The sequence below is a fragment of the Aspergillus neoniger genome (genome assembly GCF_003184625.1).
Source record: "Aspergillus neoniger CBS 115656 unplaced genomic scaffold BO87scaffold_7, whole genome shotgun sequence".
Taxonomy (NCBI): Eukaryota; Fungi; Ascomycota; class Eurotiomycetes; order Eurotiales; family Aspergillaceae; genus Aspergillus; species Aspergillus neoniger.
In genome coordinates this window covers 318837-331841 of record NW_020291135.1, presented here as the reverse complement: position 1 = coordinate 331841, position 13005 = coordinate 318837, and the positions used below count along the sequence as shown (strand labels likewise).

Genomic DNA, 13005 nt, shown 5'->3' with positions numbered 1-13005 from the left:
TCGATGCGCGAAGACATGTTGACGGGGAAATTAGTGTCAGACGGATTGTGCATCTGAGACCTTGGTTGCTGGGGGTTTTTTTTTTTTTTTTTTTTTTCTTTTCTCTGGTTATATTAAGCGACAGACTGGGGTTGTAGTTGTAGAGTTACATATTGTAGCCGCTAAGAATAGACTTGGATGCGCCCGGATCTGAAGAGTAACACAAATTATTATGTATCGCTGAGGAAATCTTTTCCAGTAGAAAGGAGATTGGATCGGGAGCGCCGTCAGTCGATGTAACCCCAATTCAATTCAATTTTCTTGCCGTGATGTTTTGGGGAATTGAGATCTTGATGATCCACTTTGCCTCCCCGCAACTGCCGCAAACGATGGGTGTCTGCTTAGAGTTGACAACGCGCCGGTAGAAGTTGACTTCAGGCCGATCGGCTTCATACATCAATGACTTATCCCGGTTTTTCTTTTCCAGCGAAGATGATAAATTTAACTTCTGTCGGCGTTATATGTTACTTATTTCCAAGATCCAAAAATTTAAACTTTATCGGCTATGCGTAGTAGTAGCAGAACGGTCCAGACAGAGGGTTCATCAGATCGGCAAACTTCAGCGGTTGAGAAATAAACCCAAAATCAAGCACATCGTCTAACGTCATGTTTGCAGAAGGCGGGTTATCGCCTCGGGTTGAAGTGCCCCAGATCGCTTTTCTTCTCTTCGCCGGATCTAGTCCTTGCCAGATTGTCCAGACACGGTCGATCTGTGCATGGTGAAGCCAGAACATCGGCTCGGCCGGGCTGGTATCAATGTCTGCCAAGACGCTTCCAACAGTAAGATGTCCTCCACCATGAACCCCGTAACTGAAAGGAGCTGTGGGATCAGTGAAGCGTTGGTCTGCTTGCATGACGCCTTGGAACCAATCAATCGTATCGTACGAGAGGATCAGTTTCGTAGTGTTTCGGAAGGAGATTGACATTTGTGAGATGGTGGGGTTCACATCTCGCGATAAGCAGCGCGGATTATACTCCAAGTTGTATTGGACTGGCTGCTCTCCAGGAGCATCAATAGGGCCCATGTGCACTGTGTAATTGGAGAAAGGACCCCCATATACGCACCCACCCCCAGTCCCGGCTGGAATGCTCATGTTTTGAGATTCCCAGTAGATGCTTGTTCGGTTCATGTCTACCCCATTAGTCCCCATACTGTATGGGTCACCATTGAAGAGGACAGAGCTCTGGGGGTTCTCCGCATCAAGTCCCCATTCCCAGTAGGGAAGAGTGCCTGTATAGTTGCACTCAAATCGTAGCGCATTTTCAAATGCATAAAGAAAGAACCGATGCCAGGCGAGAAAATCAGCCTACAAGATAACGTTTCAGCGATATGGATTCGACTTTTTTATTTTTCAACGAACTTTTACCAACCGTCACATGGATGTGTTCCGTCAGATTTATATGGGTAGCTACGAACTCATCATACCGAGTTTGTACTCCCTGGAAGGTCTCCTTTTCTTCTGCCGAAATATTTGCAGGAAGACTCTGCAAGCAGACGATAGCATCGGTGAATTCTTTCCTTGCAGCTAGAGACAAGCTGCGCCTACCCTGGACGTGAGATGGTGGCCTTAACCGATAGCAAGGGCCAGATGCGTCTTGCGCAGGATGAACCTACCATTCTCTGCGGATTTGGGCGTCTTCAAAGCGGCAGCCATTGGTTGCCAGAGACTCAAGCTTCATGTTCCCCAGGGAAATATTGGCAACCTGCTGCAATGCAACACCATTGTCGATATCCTGTTCGGGGAAACCAGTCGACTGGTTGTAAAGAGCCCAAGCCGATGGCCAGTAGAACACATACACCAGTTTCAGCCAGTTGCAGTGCATGAGTGCCGGCAAGAGAGATCTGGAGCTGCTTCATATTGATTACAATACTCCTTGTAGGGCCAAGATTGAAATATATAGGCTCGGATATTGCGGTCGGAGTACAATTCCTCAGTCATTTCTCTTATCAGCCTTGTGGCAACGAAGAGACGGTAGCTGGGTTAAAAACCAAAGACCCACAGATCAGAATGCATCCACCTACTACCGAATGCGGCGATCCCTTTTTTTGGGTTGCTTATCTGCTCTGAATTATCATTAAAATTCGTGGAAGTTGTACCAGGGTTGACGACTGCTCTCATCATGGCATCAACCATATAGAATTCATGCGATCGGACACGCTGTGCCATAGGGACAGCACAGCAGGCCTGCGTGAATTGGACGGCGCATATCGAAGCAAGGGGTCGTAGTAAAGAATGAACAAGGAATGAAGGGGGGATGAAGAAGGATGGGTTGGTTGGGTGGTGTGGTTGTGTGTTGCTTCCTGACTAATCGAATCGCCCCGTAACGTAGTTCTAGTTGGTGTCTTCTGCATATACTTCTTTCCCCCCACGGTCCTCGCGGAACTTCCGAGGTTTCCGATCTCTGCATCCAAGGCCTTTTGGTTATGATGCTCAAAGATCACATGGCCCTGGTGTAGGGATAAAGCATCTCACATCCATAAATAACGACGGCATCAAACTTAATATCAGTACCTGGGACCTTTGTGACCGCGCACTTTCAGGGGACTTTCGAGCCCGAAGCAGTTGCCAAAAGATCCAAATGATACAAGCCCGACAGTGAGCATTTGGAAGAACAGGTCGCTATTCGTACCATTCTAGCTCAAAGACGAGATAAAGGGCATGTGTGAGGGTTGGATCAGAGTCACAGATTATTGAACACGAAGCCAGTCACGAACGGTATGCACGGGGCCAGCAACGATTACAGAGACGGGATAAGACGGGATACGTTTATGTGCTATACACGCGGCAATCATACGCAAATGGAGATACTAACTTTTAAGAGAGGCATGGCATGGCCAATGGTGGCCCTAGGTCTTTCCCAGGAGGATCTCGATGCATGCACCAGATGTGACAAGAGACGATTGAAAGCAGTGATTCCCAACACTTAAGGTTCAGATAGAGCCCATCTTTTACATTCGAGAATGCAAGGCGCCACTACGCGGGTGATAAGAAACAGGAAAGCAACCGAATATGACATGAGTGTCACAATGAAGAACCGTGTAGCATGATCGGCATGATCATGGGTTTACTTTCCCATGAGATCCTTGCAGATCAACTCTTCCAGAATGCCAACTTCCATGGATCCTCATTCTTCTTGATGCTTGCCACTGCGCAATGGGGATAATGATCGTCCAGCTTCAAAATTAGGACCAAAGTGTCACTGGATATATAACTACTATTAACAAGATCGTAACCCCCCGTAGGCAAGATACTAAAAACCCTGTAGGAAAGTCTCAAGGGCTATTTTCTGTACCAACCCAACCTGCAACATTGTCACCATTATGAAGTTCTTGTTGTTGGGCTCCACCTTCTTACTATCAACCGTTGTGCAGGGTCAGTGGTTCCCCAGATTACAACATTTGATAAGCAAGTTGGTAACATGCCTTGTGCAACAGCCCATCCGGGACCACATTCCCAACCCGATGCCGTGCAGTTGGCCCGGCGCGGAGCCGTGGCAAAAAGGTGCTCCGACACGGTCGGCCTTATGAAGAGGAACCGGCATGCAATGCGCCGACGGGCACTTTCGCTATCCGACGATGTTGGCACCACGACTTACACTATCACAGCTGAGGCTCCCGAGTACGATTTCTTGAAGAATGACACCTGCATTCTCACGCCGGAAACTAGCCCGGGACCCTATGTTTATCCGCGGAGTCAGACTCTGCGCCAGGATATTGTAGAGGATCAAATTGGGGTACCCTTCGTCATGGACATTGGCCTCATGGATATCCATACCTGCGAGCCCTTGACGGATGCATTGGTGGATGTTTGGGTGCGTTCATCCCCACACCACATCTTTCTTGATGATTCTCTTCTACGCCATTCTTCGCACAGAAGAAAGGAAAAGAGTATCTAGATGAAATTCTTCTGACCCTGGTATAGCACTGCAACGCCACTGGATCGTATAGTTCCTTCACTAGCTTGAATCCAGATATCTCGTTTCCTGAGCAGTACTTTGAAAGCACTGGTACGCAAATTGACGCAGATAGCGGCATGAGTGATGTCTCGGTAATACTATCCCTCCCCACCTTTCAGTCCGTCAATCTGGCTCTGGCACAGAAAATATCTGACATAAAGGGCAACAAAAGTTCCTAGCAACGGACGATACAACCTGGCTTCGGGGCATGTGGCCCACCGATGAGAAAGGCGTGACCAGCTTCACCTCGATATTCCCTGGGTTTTATGTGAGCATGCACACACACTCATGGTTCAGCTATGACAAAGTCAACCCCAAGCAAGCTGACTATGAAATTCCCAGACCAATCGTGCCATTCACATTCACGTGCAAGTGCACACAAACTGGAGTATAACCAGCAATGGCACCATCGGTGCAGGCAGAACCGTCAATACGGCCCAGTTGTTTGTCAACGAAGATGTGGCCACAGAGATCATGGCAGTCCCTCCGTATTCCCATCACACCCAGATTCAGCGGAAACCAGTGTCAGAGGATGGGGTTTATTATGAGGAATCGTTGAGTAAGCATATATGAAATCTGGGTTTCAGTTTAATTTCCTGTTGGGATGCTGATGCTGTGGTCTGATTAACAGCGGGGGCCATGGCTATCATGGATACGGAGCCACTAGATGGTCAGGATTATAGGGATGGAGTCCTTGGGTATATTACATTGGTAAGTGGAGAGCCACTCATTTATTCATACCAGGATGTTGTTAATAATCTTCAGGGCATTGATACGACCGCAATCCATAATGGAACCACCGAAGATCCGAGTAAGTCGTGGTATTTTCCGGCATTAAGTGAGATCGTGTTGGCTAAACGCGTATCCTAGATCCCACTATCCCAACCGGTGGAGGTAACTAGCATAATCCAAGATATCAAGTAAGATTGTATATACGTTATTAGTATATTTCCCATAGATTGCATAGAGACAGACTTATTGTGTAGAGTGAACGGAATTGAACCTGTCTACGGACTTATCTCGGAAAACTCATGCCATATCTCTAGACACTCACAGCTTGGCATTCCTAATATTTTCCTCCTTTAACTACCAAACTGTGAGCATTTCTCAAATTAGCAAGATATCTATTAGCAAAGAAAATGTCTAGACATCGATATGCGGCAAATAATTCCCTCAATAATACTCCCCGCCCTGTAAAGTGGCAACATACTTGCTTAGATGAGGGTCCAAGGCAATCAATCATTAGCCAGCATCCCCAACACAACTCTGCACAAGGCAGAAGAAGAAGAACAAGAAGGGTCTAGACAATGTTCCAAAGACTAAGCCAGGAGTTCGATCCACCTTCATTACCGATGATGATCCCCTTGTGTATCCACTGTCAGATGGTTGTGGCCCGAACCAGCCCGGCCCCAGTCAACAACAACGTTTTGCAACTGAAGACTTAGGACTACTATCCGTATAGTAATCGCCAACATTCTTCTATATTATTATTATTATATCACATAATAGGTAGTCAGACAATACTAAACAGATTTTACTGCACGTTAAATTACTGCGATCGTAGTTACACACAGACTGTCCCACCTATCCCCAAAGTCAATTATAGTAGAGTAGTATTCATTATCATCATAAATAATTTTATCAACCCATATCATATCCACTGCAATCTTAATATCACCGCCAACAAAACAAATATTTATCAACTAGGTAGGCAACAATATTATTGCATCTGTCAATTGATAATTTAATTTACTGACTCAATTTTCAGACCATCGAATAATAATAAATTTCTCTTTATCATATAATTCATTGAGATTATGGAGTAGTATCAACCCCTTCGCTTAGCTGACAGTCGCGATCTCCCGCCGCCTTCTCTGTTTCAGATTGATTTCTCTGACCAACTACACCCACCCCCCGCAATTTCAATCTTGATGATTCTCGAAACTGCCGAAATCGTTTCGGGGCTTCCGGAGCTAGTACGTAGTACTTTGTACTACTTACGATCTAAGGTCTGTGAAGAATAGTAGTAGAAAATTATTCTTTTTCGATGGGTCCGGTTCGTGTTTTGATGATGATGGGATGATGGGTTTAATTTGCCAAGTTTTTGTGATGTGATTAATAGTTTGTTGTGGGGTTGACTATTGCTGGGTTTGGAAGGTGATTAGTAGTAATTATTGGAATCACATGCTTGGTGATTTTTGTGATTGTGTAGATGAGTGTAGCTGGAGTTGTGTGTTGAGTAGATAGGTCTCTTTTGAGGTGGTATAGATTTTGAGTAAATTAGGAAGAAAAAGTACTGAAGGCGACAGACGACGTCATAGGACAACATATAGTAACTAATCCATCCCTTTTATTGGTTTATGTTTTGGTGTGCCTGACCTGATCTATGCAGGTTTCTCAGGACCAACTCTTACCTAAATATATCGCGCATACTATCTGCTACTATTGGTAGTCATGTGTAACCAATGATGCATCGAATCCACATGGCGCATACAGTGGGCGGCTATCGCACAAAGAAATTGTTGACTCGCAGCGCGTTTACGTGCTCCTTTGATCCATGATCCCAGCAACGAAGAATCCAGTAACCGGCATTAACGTGTAGCAATTAAATCACGGAGCCAGCCGCCCTCCGACTTGGTGAAAGAAACGGTGGGAGGGTAAAAGAACCCCACCGATCCGACCAAACTTTTGCGCCGACAGGGTCCGTCCATGCGGGGATCATGATCTGAACCATGGTGCAGGAGGTTGGATGTTTACTTGTATCTTGGTTGGGTCGAAAGTCGGCGGCTGAGGATTGCCAACATTCCCTGCCACTTGCATACGGAGGATTTTGTTTTCTTTTTCTGGACCGGAAAAAAAAAAGGGCGTGAGTTGGTGTAATGTAGTATGCTTTGCTCTATACGAGGCAGCGGGATGCAATAAGATTTTCACCGGTAAGACAGGGACGGGCATTTGGTTCGCCACCGAAGCGCCAAGTCGGCACACGCGCTCATGGCTGGGTGGAAGGAATTGCCTGGGGGAGCTTGGGATTGGGCTGAAGGATCATCTTGGAGATGGAGATGTATGCTTAGTTGAGTTTTTCTGTGTTCGAATGAGGTGTCCCAGGAATGATCTCGCCCACGCCATCTCTTACAATGGGGTTTCGTTGAGCCTGATAATGACAGCCACCGGTTGATGAGAACTGGAATGATGACAGGAGAACGAACTTCTTCACAGTCCTTCGTGCGTATGGAATGTTGGGATCTTGGTAGAGGCGAAAAAAAAGGAAATTTTGTTTCGCCTGGACTCACAATTCGCTGCTGCCTTTTGGAAAGAGTCATAGAAATACACATCTTTGCTCAGTGGCTGCGAGGCTGTGTCCATCGCCCCACGTCGGCTTCAGCTTCCGCAAAGGCTGCAATGTAAGGGCAGGGGGAGCTTCGGTCAGTGAGCGGGTCACAGTTGACCAAGCCGAATGGCGAACTTTGAAGGCTCATTCGCCGAGCAGAAAGAATGATCGGAAGATGTGGAAAGGGCAAGATGACCGGTCGGACAACGTTGTCTAACTATGGAGTAGTAGGCTGGCGGATGATACTTTTTACTTTTAGTTGCAAGCCGATCAATCAGAGCGAATCCGCGACCTGCAGGCGTTGATTGGCAAATGCCGGCGCCAACCGCCTTGGGCCCAGCCAATGAAGTGACGGGCCGGGCTGATGGTGCGACGGATGGGCTGGCAGGGGTAATACTGAGTCTCTTCTATCTACTCAGTAAACACAGTAATGCGTCGCTAGCCGAAGTCCCAGGTTCCGCTGCGGGTTTGTTTCATCTTCTGGACTATGGAGTCCCTTTCGCCAGGGACCACTCAGGGTCCATCTGCACTCCCAAAACTATGTGTCCCACGACTCGACATGCAACCCAACCCAATTCACTGTCTGTCTGTCAATCTTCCCCCCCCCTCCCCACTCACACGCATCTTGACTTTCGGTGCGCGCCTACTAACAGTCTGTCTCATTCCGTCCAGTCTCCTGGGTACCCTGATTCACCGTCATGGCGTTCTCAAACAGTCCAAATCATAAGTATATAACACCCCCCAGGGGATGCCAGTGTTGATCCTTTTTCTTCTTTCTCTTCTTCAACCACGCTGGAGCGTTCAGTCCTTTCTTCGTTCTACACTGTTCGACAGTCCTACTATCACCAGGCTAGTCCTGCTTTCTTTCGACACTCCTTTTTGATTTTATTCAGATCTTCGTTGTGTGCCTGCGGCAGACTCCGACCTTCCCTTCTATTTCCTAAGAACTGAAGCTATCCTTGTCCAGTGGTATCACAGTTCGTGACAAAGGCCTGTTTCGACTAGACAAAGTCAACATTGGGACAAGCTCACCTTCCATTCGGTTCTACAAAGGTATTGTCATCTCGCCTTATCCTGGTATTTTCCCGGGTACATGTTCATTGTCTCCCATAACCTTGTGCCCCTCTACACATCCTTGGCCATATACTACTTCAGCTATACGGGTATCACCGTCTCTTGCTCCTATGCCTCTTACCAACGAATCATGCATGATCTCATATAAACCTACAACTTCATCATTTCCCTTCATTTCTCTCCTTCATAGCTAATCCATCTGCACTAGACTTTTGCTTAACGCAACCATCTGTTCTGTCTCGTCTGGTACGGTCAGAACTTCAAACACTCCTTTAGCTGTCGAATAGTGCAAAACAAAAACGACGCTCCTTCACCATGTTTTCCAAGTCGATTCTTACGGCCGCTGCTCTTTTGGGCATCTCGGCCGTTGAAGCACACATGATCATGACTGAGCCCATTCCCTATGGAAAGGATACCCTCAACAACTCGCCTCTGGCAGCCGATGGCAGCGACTTTCCTTGCAAGCTGCGCTCCAACACCTACGAGGTCAGCGAGTGGAATACCGCCCAGATCGGGGAGAGCATGCCTTTGACCTTTGAGGGTTCCGCCACCCATGGTGGTGGCTCCTGCCAAGTCAGTCTGACCACCGATCTGCAGCCTACCAAGGACTCCGAATGGATGGTCATCAAGTCTATCGAAGGTGGCTGCCCCGCCAACGTGGACGGAAACCTTTCCGGTGGTGCTTCCATGGCCGATCCTACCAAGTTCAACTACACCATTCCGGACGGCATTAGCCCCGGCAAGTACACGCTCGCCTGGACTTGGTTCAACCGCATTGGAAATCGTGAAATGTACATGAACTGTGCACCCCTCGAGGTCCAGAGCGCTTCTTCTTCTAAGCGATCCGATGTTGAGGAAAAGCGCGATGTCGAGAAGCGCTCTTCCACCTTCCCTCCCATGTTTGTCGCCAACGTCAACGGCTGCACCACCTCCGAAGGTGTCGACATCCGATTCCCGCAGCCCGGTGACGACATCCAATACAACGGCGAGCCTAGCAACCTGGCTTCCGCTGGCGCCGCCGCCTGTACCGGTACTCCCACTTTCGCTGCCGCTGGTGATAGCAGCACTGGCTCCTACTCTGGATCTGGCTCCAGCTCTGGTTCCGGCTCTGGCTCCGCCAGTTCTTCGGCCGCTGCTGTTGTTACTTCTGCCCCGGCTGCCACCTACACTGCTCCTGCGGTTGCGAACACTCCTGCACCCAGCTCTGGCAGCAGCGGCTCCAGCTCTGGTTCTGGCTCCAACTCTGTCTCCAGCCCTCAACCTAGCTCTAGCTCCAGTGCAAGCTCCAGCTCCAGCTCTGGTGCGCTCTCTGGATCTTGCAGCGTGGAGGGCGAGTGGAACTGCATCAATGGCTCCTCTTTCCAGCGTTGCGCCAACGGCCAGTGGACTGCTGTTCAGAATGTGGCTGCCGGTACCCAGTGCACTGCTGGACAGAGCTCCAACTTGGCCATTTCCGCCATCAAGTTGAAGCCCCGTACCGTTAGGGAGGGCCGCGCCAGACGCCACGCTCACGGTGGACATGTGCACGCTTAAATGTGGAGTGATTGAAAAATGTGATCCGGGTGGCTAGCCCATACCGATCGAGACTTACATTCGTTTCCTTGCACAAGGCGTGGTGCTCGGACCCTTTTGAGATTTCCTGTTTACCTTCTCGTACCATTTGCAGTAGAGAGGATCCTAAATGAAATTAACGTTGGCCAACGATATTTACCGTTTTAAACTGTAGGACTTTTTTTTTTCAGTAATCGAAGTTGTAGACTTGTAGAGTGTAACTGCATGCCCTAGTTACGACTCAGACATGTTCTGGGCGTCGGCTGATCTCTTGTGGCGATAACTTGACAGACAAGACTTTGGATGGCTGGACTTGACATCAACGAAAAAAAAATCCTCAATTTAATCACATTAGATAATGTTATATGATGTACTTGGTAGTGTTTTGGTATCGCTCTCAACATTCTCCGCGAGACTACATAGACCCCAGAAGAGACTAAGAGAAACCGCATGTATAAAGGGTAGATCCAAGCACCTAAGGTATAACCGCGGTTCCCCATATCGATAAGATCAGTTACGCCTCAGGCATCAACTGCCACCCAAAACGGCAACAGGGCTAGGGCTTTGCCGCACCCACGACGGGCGGGTGAGACTAAGCGAAAATTTGCGCGCTCATCTTGAGATGCTCGATCTCCAACCTCGAACGACGACAACGACCACCTTACCGTCGACAAAAATGGCGTCTCGTCCTACCGTCACCATCGCCGGCGCTGATGGCAAGCCCACGGGGGCTACCTACCCCCTCCCGGCTGTTTTCGCCTCCCCCATCCGTCTTGATGTTGTCCAGTATGTTTCAGCCTTTTACGACGAAAATTCGACTCGCTGGGAGAAAGAATGAGAAAGCGGAGGAAATTCGATGGCTGACGGATTTCGATTTACAGGCAGGTGCACACCGGTATGGCCAAGAACAAGAGACAGCCCTACGCTGTGAGCGAGAAGGCTGGTGAACAGACCTCTGCTGAGTCCTGGGGTACCGGTATGTGCACAAATTTGAAGAAAATGCCAAGAATTTGAAGGGGAATTGGGATGACTGATGGATGTGAATAACTTCAGGTCGCGCTGTCGCTCGTATCCCCCGTGTCTCCGGTGGTGGTACTCACCGTGCCGGTCAGGCCGCTTTCGGTAACCAGTGCCGTTCCGGTCGTATGTTCGCCCCTACCAAGGTCTGGCGCAAGTGGCACCAGAAGGTCAACGTTGGCCAGAGGTATGATGAGATTCCGACCGATGAGGCAGAAGGAGAGGAACTAACGGCTGTTATTTAGACGTTTCGCTACTGCCTCTGCCCTCGCTGCTTCTTCCGTTCCTTCTCTTCTGTTCGCTCGCGGTCACCGCGTTGCCAACGTTCCTGAGGTCCCTCTGGTCGTTGACTCCAAGACCTTCGAGAACTCCGCTGTTACCAAGACCAAGGCCGCCGTTGCCCTCCTCCAGGCTGTCGGTGCCGGTGCCGACCTCGTCAAGGTCCAGAAGTCCCGCAAGATGCGTGCCGGTAAGGGTAAGCTGAGGAACCGCCGCTTCCGCCAGCGCCGCGGTCCTCTGGTTGTCTACAACCCCGAGGTTGATGGCAAGGACCTTGTCCGTGCCTTCCGCAACATCCCCGGTGTTGAGACCTCCTCCGTCTTCTCCCTCAACCTCCTCCAGCTCGCCCCCGGTGGTCACCTCGGTCGCTTCATCGTCTGGTCCTCCGCTGCTTTCGAGGCCCTCGACAAGGTCTACGGCACCACCACCACCGCCTCCGCCCTCAAGAAGGACTACCTCCTCCCCCAGAACGTTGTTGCCAACGCCGACCTGGCCCGTCTCATCAACTCTTCTGAGATCCAGTCCGTCCTCCGTGCCCCCAAGGGTGAGGCTCGCACCAAGCGCACCAACATCCAGAAGAAGAACCCTCTCCGCAACAAGCAGGTCATGCTCCGTCTCAACCCTTACGCTGCTGCTTTCTCCAAGGAGAAGCTCGGCCAGCAGACCGTTGAGTCTGCCAAGCCCGAGCGCGCTTCCAAGGACTTCCTCAACACCCTCTACGAGGCGTAAGTTAGTGGTCCGGGGTTTCACGCTGGGAAGGTATGATATGAGATTGTTTTCGGTTTAAAAGGTAGCACCAATGAACAGGTTCGCAATACCCATAATGAATTAGTAGTTTTTTTCAGTAGCTTTCCAGTAGACGCTTCTGACGTAGTGCTTTCTACACCTGACATGTTTCTGAGATAAAAGAATCGACTACATTGATGTGCTCGGTATCTCTTGTACTTCCAATCCTCTATCCATCAATACACTTCAATGCTTCGACTGAAGAATAACCGCATTGAATTTGAATCACCACCCACCTATCTACCATCATTCCGATCATTTTCCACCCTACAAAGCGTAGCTCTAACAAACAATCAGCCATGCATAATCTCCTACACAACACCTAGAAGTACACATAATCAGTCAGACCTTCATGTTTGGCTAATTATCAAATCTGACCAACCCAGCCTGCCATCTATATCTACCCCTGCTATAACCCAGGATGACCAGCCCGACTCAATCACAAACAAGCAAACATGTGAACACCTATGCCACACTACTTGATTCCCTAGTTATTATCGCCGAATTGACCCGAGGATTGATTCTTGTTTGTTATTTTGCTGGTTTCAGGGATGAGATACATAATTGATTTGGTACAGCTGGGAGGTACTTTCACATGATAAAGTGAACCACAACTGAACAGTTACCAGTGATTTAGTTACCTTTACTAACCAATATCAAAACGGCGGTACCTAGTATCCAATCAATTACTAACTCTCTTTACTATACTGCACTTCGATTCGAGGATATCGCTAACCAGTTACATCAACCGACTAAATAATACGTAAGTAGTCAATAGTAGCTGTCGGGTTCGGGACTTGCATCGGGATATATGAATACCCACATTACTGGACTGCAACTACTGTCTAGACGAACGGACACGGACCTTTAAAAAGTTAGTTAGTAGTAGTTCTGCTTAACTAAGGTGGCTATGTTTTGCTGCAGGCGACATCAATCAACTACTACTAAGCTATATTAGTAGAAAGTCAAATACA

At 48.6% G+C, this 13005-nt stretch overlaps 4 protein-coding genes across 4 annotated transcripts; 3 read left to right on the top strand and 1 right to left on the bottom strand.

Annotated features, from left to right (window-relative positions):
* Positions 1-139: 139 nt before the first annotated feature.
* Positions 140-2258, bottom strand: BO87DRAFT_328956 (tyrosinase family protein). Its single transcript, XM_025620242.1, has 3 exons — positions 1655-2258; positions 1411-1606; positions 140-1346 (listed from the first exon to the last, which is right to left on the bottom strand). Exons 1-3 carry the CDS (start codon positions 1861-1863, stop codon positions 543-545), a joined length of 1209 nt encoding a protein of 402 aa, XP_025482485.1. The 5' UTR covers positions 1864-2258; the 3' UTR covers positions 140-542.
* Positions 2259-3546: 1288 nt separating this feature from the next.
* On the top strand, positions 3547-4921 carry BO87DRAFT_456721 (aromatic compound dioxygenase). Its single transcript, XM_025628746.1, has 7 exons — positions 3547-3852; positions 3963-4088; positions 4169-4264; positions 4339-4555; positions 4628-4707; positions 4762-4807; positions 4867-4921. The coding sequence occupies exons 1-7, from the start codon at positions 3565-3567 to the stop codon at positions 4896-4898; spliced, it is 885 nt and encodes a 294-aa protein (XP_025482484.1). The 5' UTR covers positions 3547-3564; the 3' UTR covers positions 4899-4921.
* A 3333-nt stretch (positions 4922-8254) lies between these two features.
* Positions 8255-10049, top strand: BO87DRAFT_218947 (lytic polysaccharide monooxygenase AA11 family protein). The gene is made up of 2 exons (XM_025618673.1): positions 8255-8413; positions 8607-10049. The coding sequence occupies exon 2, from the start codon at positions 8714-8716 to the stop codon at positions 9929-9931; it is 1218 nt and encodes a 405-aa protein (XP_025482483.1). The 5' UTR covers positions 8255-8413; positions 8607-8713; the 3' UTR covers positions 9932-10049.
* Positions 10050-10695: 646 nt separating this feature from the next.
* On the top strand, positions 10696-12089 carry BO87DRAFT_374049 (60S ribosomal protein uL4). Its single transcript, XM_025622702.1, has 3 exons — positions 10696-10925; positions 11003-11153; positions 11212-12089. Exons 1-3 carry the CDS (start codon positions 10847-10849, stop codon positions 11972-11974), a joined length of 993 nt encoding a protein of 330 aa, XP_025482482.1. The 5' UTR covers positions 10696-10846; the 3' UTR covers positions 11975-12089.
* The last annotated feature ends 916 nt before the right edge of the window (positions 12090-13005 follow it).